Below are 14,741 nucleotides of genomic sequence, written 5' to 3'. Positions count from 1 at the left end.
GGGGAGCGGTGGCTAACTGAACAGAGCTGGGTGGCGGGGAGAGATCTGCTAGGAAGGAATGCACCCTGGGTGGGCGGTCATCACCACCTGCCCCTGCCTGGTTGTATGCTTTGGCTCTGGGGTGACAAGTAACGACGATCTTTTTGTGTTCTGCATGGATGGTGCGGGGGGATTAGGAGGTGCTGGCTAAAGGGTATGAGGTTCCTTTTTGGGGCAACGAAGGTGTTTTAAAGTTGATCATGGTGATGGTTGCACAACTGTGACTATATTAGAAACCATTGAATGGTACACTCTAAACAGGTGAATTGCATGGTATATGAATTCTATCTTAATGAAGCTGTTACCTAAACAACAGTCTTTCGATTAGAATTGAATAGTAATACAGTGAAGAAGAGAGAATTGATTTCGGCTGTTTCCTGAAAGCCCCAGTTTGCACCAGGATTGGTGCCGGTAAGCTTCGTAGTCACTAGACCCTAAAGATCCTAAATACTAGGTTGCTGCTCATTTGCTTCCTTGTGTGTAACTTCTTTACGTGCAGGCGCAGTGGATGCCGGCCCGGCCAGACCAGCTGTCCCAGAGGAGAGGAGGACGTCTTGTCTTCTCAATCAAACTGAGAAATTCCACCCCTCCGGGCTCCTTGTCGATTCCTGCCGGCTACCACCTGAAGCAGGAATGGGACAAGAGGCTTCCCTTGCACTGGGCTGGCCCGCGGTGCTTGGAGAAAAGAGACGCGTGTCTTCTGTCCGAGGCAGGTGTGCAAGCACGAGGTTCAAGTCAGAGATGAAGCAGCATCAAAAACAGCAGCCGGAGGTCCTGACACTGCGGTCCCCGGCCGGGGCCCCAGGGCTCCCCCGATCCCACTTTGGGGTGGTGTTCCTTTTAAAGAGCTCCATATACATCTGATCGTCGAAACACCCTTCGTAAATGATGAATTTGAGCAAATCTACAAGGAAAGGACCCAAGGAACATTTAAATGAAACTTCCTTCCTTTTAGGTTATTTTGTAATGTTTGTAGGATACTTTTTTTAAAAAAAAATATTTATTTTATTTATTTATTTTTGGCTGCGTTGGGTCTTCGTTGCTGCACGCGGGCTTTCTCTAGTTGTGGCGAGCGGGGGGCTACTCTTCATTGTGGTGCACCGGCTTCTCATTGCGGTGGCTTCTCTTGTTGTGGAGAACGGGCTCTAGGTGCACGGGCATCAGTAGTTGTGGCACGCGGGCTCAGTAGTTGTGGCTCACAGGCTCTAGAGCGCAGGCTCAGTAGTTGTGGCGCATGGGCTTAGTTGCTCTGCGGCATGTGGGATCTTCCCAGACCAGGGCTCGAACCCCTGTCCCCTGCATTGGCAGGCGGATTCTTAACCACTGCACCACCGGGGAAGCCCTGTAGAATACTTATATACTTTAAAAAATATAGTCACACTCAGCAGGGGCATACTGCTTTACATTCTATCATGGCTTAAATATCCAGATCTGAACAGGCTGGCATGGTCCAGGGCACTTGTTGTTGTTAATGGCCATAGGGTATTTCATGTCAATGCATAATTTGCTTAGCGGTTTCCCCTATTGTGTGTGTCTGGCCCGTTTCCAGTTTTATACTGTGTTGAACCGCAGCTGCTGTGTATATATTTGTACGTATTAGGTTGTATATTTTTTCGGAGTTATTTTCTTGTAGCATATTCCCCAAAGTGGAATTACTGGGTCAAACTGTTCTTCGCTCTTGTTACACATTGTCCAATTTTTCTCAAGAAAGAGAGGAACCACTATAAAGGGCCACCAGCAGGGTATGAATGTGCTTATTTCCTTAAAGTCCTGCCAGCATTGTGCTTTATTCTTTAAAAAGAAAAATTGTGCTAGCTTAATAGATGGGAGATTGTTTTAAGTGATTATTTCTGTCATTGCTGGGGGTTTGAAATCCATCAGCTTGGGATCGGGCCAGGTGGCCACAGGTCTGCGTAGGGTTCCCAGCACAAAAACCTGCAGCCAGCTGCACCCAGGGAAGAGTAAATAGGTCACCAGGGTGGCAGCCCGGCCAGTGCCCGGTAGTCACGTCTCTTTAACATAAGCGACTTCTAAGGAAGCGTGTACCACACACATGAGGCATATTTTGTCCCTGAGGGAAGACTTCAAGAATTCTTTGTATTAGTCCGGATCAGCAAAATCTCCCTTACCCACGTTCACGGAAGATGGCTGGGGTTCGTGTGACAAGTTGGTCTTTGTGAAAGTACCCCTTACCCACGTTCACGGAAGATGGCTGGGGTTCGTGTGACAAGTTGGTCTTTGTGAAAGAACCCCTTACCCACATTCACGGAAGATGGTTGGGGTTCGTGTGACAAGTTGGTCTTTGTGAAAGTACCCCTTACCCACGTTTACGGAAGATGGCTGGGGTTCGTGTGACAACTTGGTCTTTGTGAAAAAGTACGGATTAAATGGAGTTCTGTTGGCCTTGGAGGGGTGCTCTGGGAGACCACGCAGGGACTGAGAGCGTGGCTCTATCTCTGCCTTTCCTCACTTGCAGAAAGAGAAAATGCCACCCTGTATGTGTGTGGAGGTTCAGGCCCCCATCCATCCAACATCTCCAGCAAACAACAGCCTTCCACCCAAACTGGAGCCATTCCAGGTGACTGAGCCCGGAGGTCCCTGCAGATGGAGGTACAACTGAACCCAGATGACGCTTAGTTGGGTGGCCCCAGATGGGAGGCTGCTTCATTCTGGGGCATGGTCTTCACTGTGGAGATTCTCAGGATCAGCCCAAGATGACCCCGACTGGAGAGCCATCGGGACACCGTGGGGCTTCTTGCCTCCCAGCCCCCAGACCTGCTGTTTCCTCTGCCCAGAGGCCTTCCTCCATCTTTGCTCTGTACTTCCTCCACATTGAAATGATAGGTCATCATTTCAATGTCATCTTTTCCCAGTTCTGGGTCAGGAGCTGCCATTCTGAGCTCCCATGGCACCCTGCCCTTTTCTCCTTCATACGCTCATCACACTGGACCGTGGCAGCTGGAAACGTGTTTGACCCGTCTTCAGTGCCTGGTGCAGGGCTCAATTTGTGGAATGCATGAATGAACATATGTGATGATGAAAGGGTGAAGTAATTAACCCTGGTACTTACAGCGGCCACCAGGGCCTATGGTTTGCAGCAATCCAGGGCTGGACCAGAAACTTGTGAGGCATCCAAGGCAAGTGAGCCCTTGAGTTCTCTTTATCTCAGAACCTGGAGATGAGGGGGACTCTGCCCCACAACTGTGGCAGCAAGGGGAGCACTCTGGGGTCTCGTAGGCAGCTGGTTCTCTAGGTATCTCTCAGCCTTAGTAAAATTAGAATCATTTCTTCCAAACACATTTTGGACTGTAGTCTTTGTTCCAGTGACCTCAGAATCCCTTTATGGAATGAGGCCAGAAAATAAAAAAGAAACAAAAACTATCAATCAAAACTTTGTTGTGAGGAAGCAGATTTCCTTTTATGTTGCTCTACAAAGACCTCACAAAATATCACACATGTATCACAACCCATTTTAGGTCCTCGAGTCCTTAACAACGCTTCATTCTGTTTACTTGACAGACATAAATGAGCCACTGCAAAGTTCTGGACACACTGGGGGACCAGGGCTGGGGTTCCTTGCATTGGGGGTGGGTACAGAAATTCTAATCTGAGGCAACTGCAAGGAATACAAAAACAAAACAAAACAAAACAAAAAAAAATTAGGGCTGAGAATTGTGCTGAAAGCTAGGCCTAAGAACGAGGACAATACCGAGGGTGGATTGGCAGAGAAGAGAGGGCGTGGGCATCACTGGGCAAGAGGAGGCTGAGTGGTCGAAGCCTTGTTTTGAGTGGCCACAGCAAGACAGTCTCTGAAGGGCCCAATGCGCCAGGAGTAGAAAAAACTTTTAGAAAGGGATAGCATATGGCCATCGCCTTTAAAGACTTTCCCAAACATCCAACCAGCAGGGAAATCAGACAAAAAAGCAGGTCATAGCACACAGAATGCACTGGTGAAAGCGAATATTATTTCCCAACCATGACCATTTTCTCATTGCAATGACGATAAATATGTTAACAGTAACTTTTTATCTGATAATTTAGACAGGATGCACATTAGTCTTTGCTTAAGCAAAGAGTTTACTTTGTATGAATTTGATATTAAAGATGGTTGCATAAACCAAGCTTTTCATGTAATCTTCAAAATTTTAAAGTTGCACGTACTCTGGTGGAAAAGTGATAAATCAGTAAAACGAAAAATTCTTGCAACTGTGTTGCTGTGCAGAGTTTATAATTGTCTTTGCCAGAATCAGATTCTTTAGAGAAGTAGGTTAGGTAGGATATAAATTATAAATTAATAAGTAAAAATAGAATCCCTGGATTCTACTATTTTCTATCATAGGTTGTAGCCACTTATAATTAAAATTTAATTTTTTTTCAGTATATCATGTAAAGACAACAGCAACTACTCTTTCTCAGGCACCTAGATATCCTGTTTACAACTGTAATTTTCTAAAATACAAAGTTCCTCAAACTGGGAATCACAGATGCCTAAACATCTGCAAGATTTTAATTTTGTATTTTTGCCTTAGTTAAAACTGGGGTTTGTGCCATCTGAAAAGGCTTGGCAGGTGGGTTTGGCTCGGCCATCCTGCCGGTGAAGCCCGTTCTTCCCCTGAACATGGGTTTGAAAGACAAAATACAAAATAAAAATAGTAACTCCCACTTATTGAGAACCTCCTATGTGCTTTTCAGTTTCCATAATTATCCCCAGTTGTCTCAGTCACCTTGTGAATGTTGGTGAACTGTTACTATTATCACCATTTTACAGACCAGGAGACTGAGGCTCAGAGAAGTGCAATAAGTTGTCTCCATTACAGAAATGTAAGAAGCGGAGTTAAGGGTTTGAATCCAGGTCTTTCTGATTCCAGAGCCCAAGCTCTTGCATTTTCTTTAAATAAATCTTTGATTTATGGAGAAATCTCATTCTCTTGGATGGGGAAGGAAACTCACGCAATAATTCTGAAATAAGACCATTTTATGAGTATTAGGCGGGGATTTTCAAAAGCCCTTCATATTGCCTGGGTGAAATAGCATCATCGTTTGGAACTGCCCACCACAGGGTCCAGGGGTTGCTACCACCTCCTCCCTTGGAGCCAGGGAAGTCGGCTGCTACAGCTTCTGAGCAGGAACAGGTGTGTTAACAGATAACAAAGAGTTTATGAAAGAGAGGTCAAGACCAAAAATATCACTGGGACACAAGGATTTCCTTTGCAAGGGGATTTAGGAGAGAAATCTCCTTCAGGCCCCTTAGCTCGCTGCTCTGGGGAAACCTGAATGAAACACGCTGTTGAGAGAACAAAGAGCCTTGTGTTTTCGGGGAGCCGGGTACCTGGCAGCGGCAGGTGCACTGTGACGGGGAGGCCCAAGGTGCACTCCCCACCCCTGGACCCTCTCGCCTCCCCAGACTCGGCCCCTCCGGGCTGGGTAGCGCCTGCGTGGCTCTGGGTTGGAGTGGCCGGCGTCCAGCGCTCCAGGCCGGCTCTGAAGGCCCTGGGGCACAGCTGGCTGCTCAGATGGGTCGTCGGGTCCAGACCTTTAAATGGCTTCTGAAGGCCCGTGACTCCCAATATAGGTCTCCAGCTCGGATCTCTGAGCACCGGACGCGTTTATCCAGCCACCTACTCGGCACCGCTATGCGGATGACTAATAGGATCTCGGATATGAAAAGACCCCAAAGGACTCTTAATTCTTCTCTCCCGCGCCGTCTCCTTGGGTCTGTCCCATTCCAGGACACGTTGTCACCAGCCACCCAGAGGCTCAAGCCGCGATCCGCAGTGGCACCGCCGACCCCTCATCCCCCCGCCACCTGCCAGTCACCAGCAGGTCCCGCCCGCGCCCTCTCCAGGGGATGCACCTGAATTCCTGCCTCCCCGCTGGTCCCTCCCCAGGCCGAACCGATCGCCTCCACCGCGGGAGCCCCGCCTCATCCTCACCTTCCGACGGGCCTGCGCTAGGCTCCCGCCCCCGCCCCGGCCCCGCCCCGGCCCCGCCCCGGCCCCGCCTCACCTCGCCCACAGGTCTCCTGCCACCGCGCCCTTTGCTTGGTTCCTCAGCCAAGCCAAGCGTGTTCCCATTGGGCTTCACGCTCTCGTTCCCTCGGCCTGGAATGGTTCACCCAGACCTTCGTTCGGTTGACTTTCTCACTGGTTAGTTCTTGGCTCACGTGTTACTTTCTCAGAGAGACGGAGCCCACCCATCATGAATCTCACCAGCTTCTCCATCATTTGGTTTCTCCCTTTCACTCTTGTATTGTCTGTCTCCATACCTGACGGATGGCCGACGAGGACTGTGCATTTCTTCATCGCCTTCTTAACCCCAAGGCCTGGCACAGGGCCTCACACGTAGTAGCTGCTCAATAAACATTCGTGGAATAGCTGAATGATTGCGACCCCAGCCTATCCAGTGTCACTTCCTGTCACCCCACTGCCCACCTCATCCTCCCTCCAGCCGGGACCTGGGGAGAGGGACTACTGTGGTCCCAGACTGGGCACCACGCATGGCCCTGCCTTTGCCCGGTCCCCCCTACCTGGAGGCATGCCACCCTCATGGCTTCTGGCCCTCCCCCAGCTCCTAGTGCTTTCCAGTGCGTGGCAGGTGCACGGTTATTGTTTGCATGGAATTTGGTCTCTCTCCCGGAGAAAGGGCAAATACCCTGATGGCCAGGGCCCCAGTGAGGGCTGTGGATTCCTGCCAGAGCCCAGCAGTGTGGGAGGGTTTCAGAAAGATCCCCGGAGTACGAGTCTAGAGGCCAGGTCTTCGTCTTGACACTGGTCCTGACCAGGTGTGTTGTTTCTTCAGGCCTCAGCTTCCTATGAAATGGAGCTGCTGTGGTGTCTGAGGTGTGGGCTGAGCCCGGACTCCAGGACTCTCTTGCCACTCACTTCCTCAAGACGAGGTGCCAAAGCTGTCGCTGATTTGCGATGCTTTTCCCATCTGTTAAATGGAAATCAACTCAGCCACGAGCATTTCCAGCCTAGATTAATACTTAGGAAGGATTTACAAAGAAAAGAACCTAGTTAATCCTGAGATAGAGGGCTTTTCATTTCTATTTGCAAAGTGGGTGGGGACAGAGTCCCTGGCTAGGACAGTTCCCACATTCCTCCCTGTAAAGGCCCTTTGCTGATATAGTTTTTAACTTTACAGCCACGAAGCCAGCCCCAGCTTCCGTGGTTCAGCTCCCCTGCTGTCGGATGCACTCAGCGCCGGACTCTGGTCCAAGGGGGCGACACTGTGCTAAGTGGATGCCGAGGGTGGGCAGGTAACACTTCTAGACAAAACGGAGAGTCGATCGTGACAACGGCCAAAGGTCGCTTTTCACAGCATAAAATGATTACGACCTGGACTTCAGTGTTTGATTTGGGCTGAAATCTTCCTCTACGTAGGGCAAGCTAGTTGGCTTGTTTAAACCCCAGATTCCTTATCTATTAAATGGAGGTAATAATGGTGCCTAATCACAGGGTTCTTGCGAGGATAAGCAAGATAACACAGAAAAAGCCCTTCACTGAACGCCCAGCAAGCAGTAAGTGCTCAGTAAACACTGGTTATTAATATCATACTTTAATATTAATATTAAACTTTATAAAGTATATAATATTTATAAAATATTATAAAGTATATAATATTATACTTTAATATTAAAGTGTCCGTCAGTCCCATCGGTCACTGCATGACAGGATGTCCCCTTCATTCTTCAGAACTCAGATCTTACATTATCTTTTAAGTATTAGTCCTTTTCAGGCTTGGAATAAAATCTCAGCTGGGGCCTAAGAGGACAGAAACATCAGATAACTAGGCTTTCAGAAACACTCCACCCACACACACCCAGCGCTGAAAAGGGCTTTCAGACCTGGTGCTGGGAATCCACTTGTTCCTCCAAGGTTTCCCTACTTCTTCTTTTAAATGCCATCACCTGAAACTGAGTGAGGGCACCTGCAGCCCCTCACACATCAGTGCTTACGTGTGGGCGATGCATCCTGGTGTGGACATTTGGACAGCCCCCTCTGCATTGGGACCTGGAGGGCAGCCCCCAGGGAAGGGTCCACATAATCCTCCCAGATCCATTCCCTAGCTGCTCTGCTGGGCTGAACCCCCTCCTGCCACCTGCTCTCAGTTCGTTCACCCCCAGAATGTCCTGAGCAAAACGTGTCAGGCCAGTGGGAATAACTTTCTGGTGCTGACCCCCCCCCCCCCAAGATCTTCTGACGCAAGAAGCCACTGGCTGCAAGTGTGAAGACCCGGGCACGCATGCTAAAACTGCAGAGCATATTAGTTTATACTTGTTGATAGATGTTTCCTTACAGTCTTGTGATGTCCACCAAAGTGGGTTTTTTTTTTTTTTTTTTTTTTTTTTTTTTACTCCAGTAGGCAAGGATGGGAGCTTTCTTTTTCTTTCTCCCCATAACCCTTTGATGGAAGTTTCAAGGGCCATTCAATACACTGCCTGGCAATTATAAATCAAATCAATCCAAGTAATTGATAAGTGTTCTGAATTTTAAAACATTATTTTTTAAAATTTTAACCACCAATGTCTTAAATGTCTAGAGGCCTCAGAGTCATAGAGCTGGTGGTGTTTCAGGGAACAGAAAGGCATAAGGGACCACATCTATATCTGAGAGAAGTCACTTGGAGTAAAACAGCAAAAATCATGAGGTAGATGGAATAGAAAGGGCTGGCAAAACCCAGACCAGACCAGCCGTGCTTCCGCCTTCTCCGCAGCCCTGAGGCTGAGTTTCAGCGGTGGGCGTGGGGTCAGCCCAGGATTCTGATGGGTCTCAGACTTGAGCTGGCAGCAGTGTCAAGGGGTCTGGTTCTCCCGTGGTAATCTTCAGCGTGTTTGTGAATTCCTGCAGGAGCTTGTTAACCTGCAGAATCCTTCCCCCCAGCTCCTTGGAGAGACCCTGATTTGTAAAGTCTGGGCTCGTCCCAGTGATAAGCTGGAGCTGTCTCATGCTGACTCAGAGCTGAGGGTTAATTTTTCAGGAATTTGGGGAGTTGGCTGTTAATCATAGCTATCATTAAAATTGAATTATATGATATAAACTTAAAATTAAGTTATATTAAAAACAAAGTATTAATACTCAAAACATCACTTCCTGATTATTTTATTCCTCATTATTATCCACGCTCTTGAGGTTATTTACATCAGTGTATCTCTATGGTAAGAGTACTATATAATGGCGGGTTATGGCACGTCTCTTCCTAACGCCACATTCAGTGATTCACATTGGCAGCCTGGGCACTCAGAACAGTGCCTGGTAAGTAGAAGGCACTTGATCATTGCTACCTATTTATTATGATCTGACGAAACATTAAAAACTTAGTTCAGCAGGTTATCTTTTTTTCTTCTTTTGAGAATCCTACATGTCCTCGCTTGAGGACAGATCTTTGCACCCCTGGCTCTCATGTGGTCAAAGATGCAGACAGGTGAGGCTGAATCAGTGAGCCAGACCTGGGCCCTCGTTCTGTCAGCCCTGGGCCAGCAGAGAGGGCAGGACGACCGCGTGTGAACTGGCACAGGGTGGCAGAGGCAAGAGTTTGTGTAAAACGTGTCAAGGTCTTCACAGCCCAGGTATTTTGGTTGTGACCACAAACTTAAACTTGAGCATGAAAGCACAAAGCCAAGGAGAGAAAGAGAGGCTGGCTTTTCTATACAGTACTTGCCATGCCTCTCCTGGAGTCTAGATTTGCTCAATGGTTCGTTAACAGGTCCATCTGGTTTGCTTTTCATGATAGATCTGTCTTCCAAAAATGGCCACAAAAGTACTTCCAGTCTCACAAGCTCTTCCAGAACCTTGGTGTTATTTTTCCCTCTCCCTGATCCGCCTCGTCTATGAAGTGGTGGTCTGTGACTTCGGAACCTCGGTCATAAAAGGTGACTCAGCCTCAGCTGACACTGCTAGGGGCAGAGACAAACTGTCCCCACTGACTGCAGATTCCTGAGCAAAATACACATACAGGCTTGTTGGTCTGAGCAACTACACTTTGGGATGGTTCATTTGGGGACATTTTTCAACCCTTGCCCTGGACGGAGAGGTTTCCCACGATGCGTGGCTTTGGGCAAACTGGGATGGTTGATCACCCTCACCTTCTGTTTGTTAAGAAAGTACATAATCTGCTGACCTCTCGCGTTCTGTTTATGAGTTGTGTGGGTTTTTTTTTTTGTTTGTCTTTGCTTTTTGTTTTTTAAGAGTAACGTTCCTGAGACAGAGAGCATGCAGTCCTCCACATGCTGAACGACGTGCTGGTAATATTTGTTTCCTGGCTGAATTTCACTCCCATCCCCCTCTGGAAACCGTGGTCTAAGCGGCTAATCCACGAACTGAGACTTGGAGACGGGAGCCCCAGGTCAGGGGAGGGTGGCCTTTGTGCTTTCAGTCTCCGGGTGGCTGCACTAGGGTTTCCTCTGCCTGCAATCCTCACACCCCACTCTTTTTATTTCTCTGAATGATCGGATTTACTTATTTCCCGATGGCCTCTCCCACTGGAACATGAGCCCCCAGAGGCCGGGGCAGCGCCTGTATCCGGACTGGTCTTGGTAGTGTCTTCAGCACTTACTGCCTGGCCCGGAGGAGGTCCTCAAATACTTTATTTACTTGTTTGTTTGGTTGTTTATTTGTTTGTTTTACATGCTGCAAGAATAAATGAGCTGGAGGTTATCCGGGTCCATTCCCCACCGCAGAGGAATTTCCTCCCTGTGGCCCAGGGGAGAATCACCTTGTTAACGCCTCGGGGATGGAGAGCGCCCCGCCTCACAGAGCAGCCTGTCCCATTCCACCTTTCGTTAAGTTTCAGTGTGATATGAAGAACCGTCTCTCCATAATTGTTAATGATTGCTCTTGAGAGCTTCATTAACTTGACTGCCCCCTGGAAGGAAAGTTCTAGGTCACCAATATCCCGCCTCCTGGGACGAGGCCCCAGGCAAGTCTCTAGCCCTTTCTGGACCTTTGTGCCTTTGTGCAAACTGGAGCAGCTTATTTCAGTACACTGAGGACAGCCAACAATCCTAAGGGATTCTGAACATTTGTCAAAGTTGAGAAAGAATCATCTTCTTGTTTCAAGTATGATGCTGGAAAATGCTGAAGAAGGGACATCTAACCCGACTCCTGTGCTCACTTTGGTGTGTCGGGATTGGGGTGCTGTCTCTCTGATCCTCTGTGGAGAGACATCGTAAAGGACCTTCTCCAATCCTGGACTAGAAATGTGATGGGCTGCTGGTTCACAGATTAGAATCTTCCAGGGCAGTGGCTCCATTTTAGGAACCTGCATGTCCTTCCTGCTCCAGGCGGGCGCATCAGGTCCTGCCTCTGGCTGTGGCCACAGGAGCCCGGTGGCCCCATGGGCAGGAGCAGCCCTGGGAATGGGGGGCGTGGTCTCTCCTCCTGGCCTGTGAGGCCCTGCAGAGAGGGTCCTGTTCTGCAGAAGCATGCACTCAGGTGTGGCTTCAATCAGAAACACAAACAAAGGGCTTCCCTGGTGGCGCAGTGGTTAAGAATCCGCCTGACAATGCAGGGGACACGGGTTCAAGCCCTGGTCTGGGAGGATCCCACATGCCGCAGAGCAACTACGCCCATGCGCCACAACTACTGAGCCTGCGCTCTAGAGCCCGTGAGCCACAACTGCTGAGCCTGTGAGACACAATTACTGAAGCCCGTGCACCTAGAGCCTGTGCTCCGCAACAAGGGAAGCCACTGCAATGAGAAGTCTGCACACCACAGCGAAGAGTAGCCCCTGCTCCCCGCAACTAGAGAAAGCCCCGCACAGCAACGAAGACCCAATGCAGCCAAAAATAAATAAATAAAATAAATAAATTTATTAAAAAAAAATGCAAACAAGATGACGCCTCGAAGGTCAGCCCCATGGTGGCTGTTTGTCTTGGAATTGGCAGGAGTTGTCATGCCTGGTGCTGCTTTGTCTTTGTGGCTTAAATGACAGTGAAGACAGCTGAGCTCTAGACAAAAACAAACAAACAAACAAAAACAAAAAACAAAAAACAACACCTCCTGGACACTAAGAAATTACGCTTTACCACAAGTCCTTAACAAGGATGGAGAAAATCTCAGAATGAAATCCAGAGCTTCCTGAGATACCCCCCTCTCCCCTCAGTACCTATGGGCACAGCCTCAGCCTTGGCATTTTACTTCACCCAGTGAACCAGCCTCTACCTTGCAAAGGAATCTGAGGGAAAGTCTTCTGCCAAGTCCCAACTGAGTCCCTGTGACACTCAAGAACCTGGGCCAGGTTCTTGTGTAGGTTAAGGAAGCCTGAGAATAATAAAGATTATAGGGAAACAGTCTACCTTTCTTTACAAGGTCTTGTTTTGCATCTCTGAAATCTCAGATTCAACTATTACAATGAGGTCCTGTTGTAGAAAGAGCTGGCCTTTTATCACCACTTAAAATCTAATTAATCCATATTGAAGCACAAAGATTTCTGTTGTATTTTAGGGTGAGGGGTCATAGAGCCCTCTTTGTTCATCTTTAGACTTATAATCATCAAGCATTGGGGATATAATTTTACCAAGCAAATTGGAAGGTAACAGATCAAATCCTTATCAGAAAGCGTAACTCATAGTTTTAACAGAGTCCTTCGTCCTTTACATGAAACATTATATTCAAGAAGAACAAAAACGCATTTCAGAGTGCCCAAAGGGTTAACGACCAAAGCTTATATTCCCCAGGCAGCATCGAACCAAGATTGCCACACTACTGTCCACCACAGGACAGCAGCGCCTATAGAGGTGGCAAGGGTCCTAAGATCTGTTGCGATGGCTTTAGTCTTTAGAGTAGCAATGCAATTCGTTGGAATTTTGCTATCTCTGCTGGGATGGGTTTTATCCATTATTACAACTTATTTGCCACATTGGAAAAACCTCAACCTGGACTTAAATGAAATGGAAAACTGGACCGTGGGACTCTGGCAGACCTGCGTCACCCAAGAGGAAGTGGGGATGCAATGCAAGGACTTTGATTCTTTCCTGGCTTTGCCTGCTGAGCTCAGGATCTCCAGGATTTTAATGTTCCTCTCAAATGGCCTGGGATTCCTGGGCCTGCTGGTGTCGGGGTTTGGCCTGGACTGCTTGAGAATTGGAGAGCGACAGCAGGATGTCAAGAAGCGGCTGTTAATCCTGGGAGGAATTCTGTTCTGGGCAGCAGGAGTCACAGCCCTTGCTCCTGTCTCTTGGGTCGCCCACAGGACAGTCCAGGAGTTCTGGGATGAGACCATCCCCGAGATTGTGCCCAGGTGGGAGTTTGGGGAGGCCCTCTTTATCGGCTGGTTTGCTGGATTTTCTCTCCTGCTCGGAGGGTGTCTGCTAAACTGGGCCGCCTGCGGGACCCAGGTTCCCCTGGCTTCTGGCCACTATGCAGTGGCAGAAATGCAAACTCAGTGTCCATACCTGGAAAATGGAACTGCCAGTCCTTCAGTGTAAGACTCTGATGAGACCAGAGAGGTGTATCTCCCTCTATCAACTGTGATGGAGGGTCTACATGATAAAGGGTTCTTTGTTATGTAACTATATTTGTGATGCTCACATTTTCTCATTACATACATTAAATAATGACTTTTCTATCCTAGATACCCCATCCCCCCAAAACCTGGAGAAGTAAGAAAGAGGCAAATCTTATATCTAAAAGAAAATGATTGTGGTAAGCATTACATTAGATATGAACAAAACAAAATTTCATTCATCTGGTTATTTAAATCAACATTTGGTGGCGGTTGTCCAAGAGAGCACTATTAAGCTTTACTGTGTTCATTTGATATTAGAAATGTTTTTTTGGTTTTGTTGGTAGCTGAAATTGATAATTAGTTCCTGTTTCCTAAAGAAAAAAACCTAACAATCTGAAATCCTTTAAGCATTCTGCACTAGCAAAACCACATGCTAAGCCTATCCAAAGTGCTATTTCCACAACAATGACTTGGTCTTTCTTGAACAGAGGTGGTTTGTTTAGGAAATTGCTAGGAGCCCCGTGCGGCAGGACTTTATGAGGCTGAAGGTTTTCAGCACATTGTGATACTCTCAGATTTAAAATACTGGCCAATCTCTTCTCGTCTCTTCCCTCAAAAGCTTCGTACTTTAAAAAGATAAACAATTCCAAAAATATTTTTCTTAATATCCAGCTCATCTGCCCTAATAAAAATTTTCCTTTGTTCAATTAAAAGTTACATGCATGGGGATGAACCAACAGAGACGTTGATTCTAACTTACGCAGTCCTACTGCTTAACTTTTCCAGGGCATAGAAAGCATATTTAAGCGAAGAAACAAAACATAGCAAGTATTTATGTCCCTGTGTGTGAAGCTGTCAGGAAGGCGTGGAAGTAAACAGACCTGATATTTAGTTCAGAATCGTTCATATGTTATTGGGTATATGTAGCCTAAGAGATTAAAAAAAAAAAAAGAAAACCCTGATTTGAGGTCTACAGAAGAGATTTCTGAGATTGATTTATTTGGTTAAGAAATACTTTTCTTGAACCTGTTTTTAAAAATGATAACACTCAGTTATAACCACGGTATGCGTATTGAAATGAGACCTCTTAACAGTTGAAAATCTGATAGGTGCAATTAGTAAGATATAAAGTAGCAGTTGAACCAAACTGTCGATTAAACATCTTGCACGGAGACTTCGTAATTCTTTGACTTGTCAGAAAGGTCAGGAACAACGTGAAAGCCATTTATACTTTAACAATGAGAGGACTATTACTA

At 47.4% G+C, this 14,741-nt stretch overlaps 1 protein-coding gene across 1 annotated transcript; it reads left to right on the top strand.

The window, feature by feature from the left end:
• Positions 1 to 12,802: 12,802 nt before the first annotated feature.
• LOC132356649 (putative claudin-24) lies at positions 12,803 to 13,465 on the top strand. The gene has a single exon (XM_059909587.1). The coding sequence runs from the start codon at positions 12,803 to 12,805 to the stop codon at positions 13,463 to 13,465; it is 663 nt and encodes a 220-aa protein (XP_059765570.1).
• Positions 13,466 to 14,741: the final 1,276 nt, after the last annotated feature.

This window comes from Balaenoptera ricei, chromosome 21 (genome assembly GCF_028023285.1).
Source record: "Balaenoptera ricei isolate mBalRic1 chromosome 21, mBalRic1.hap2, whole genome shotgun sequence".
Lineage (NCBI taxonomy): Eukaryota > Metazoa > Chordata > Mammalia > Artiodactyla > Balaenopteridae > Balaenoptera > Balaenoptera ricei.
Note: the sequence above shows the minus strand (reverse complement) of the source record. Positions and strands in the feature narration are given on the sequence as shown.

What these genes read in the sequence shown, in the direction of transcription:
- LOC132356649 (XM_059909587.1), top strand. Translation starts at nt 12,803, where the DNA reads ATGGCTTTAGTCTTTAGAGTAGCAATGCAATTCGTTGGAATTTTGCTA.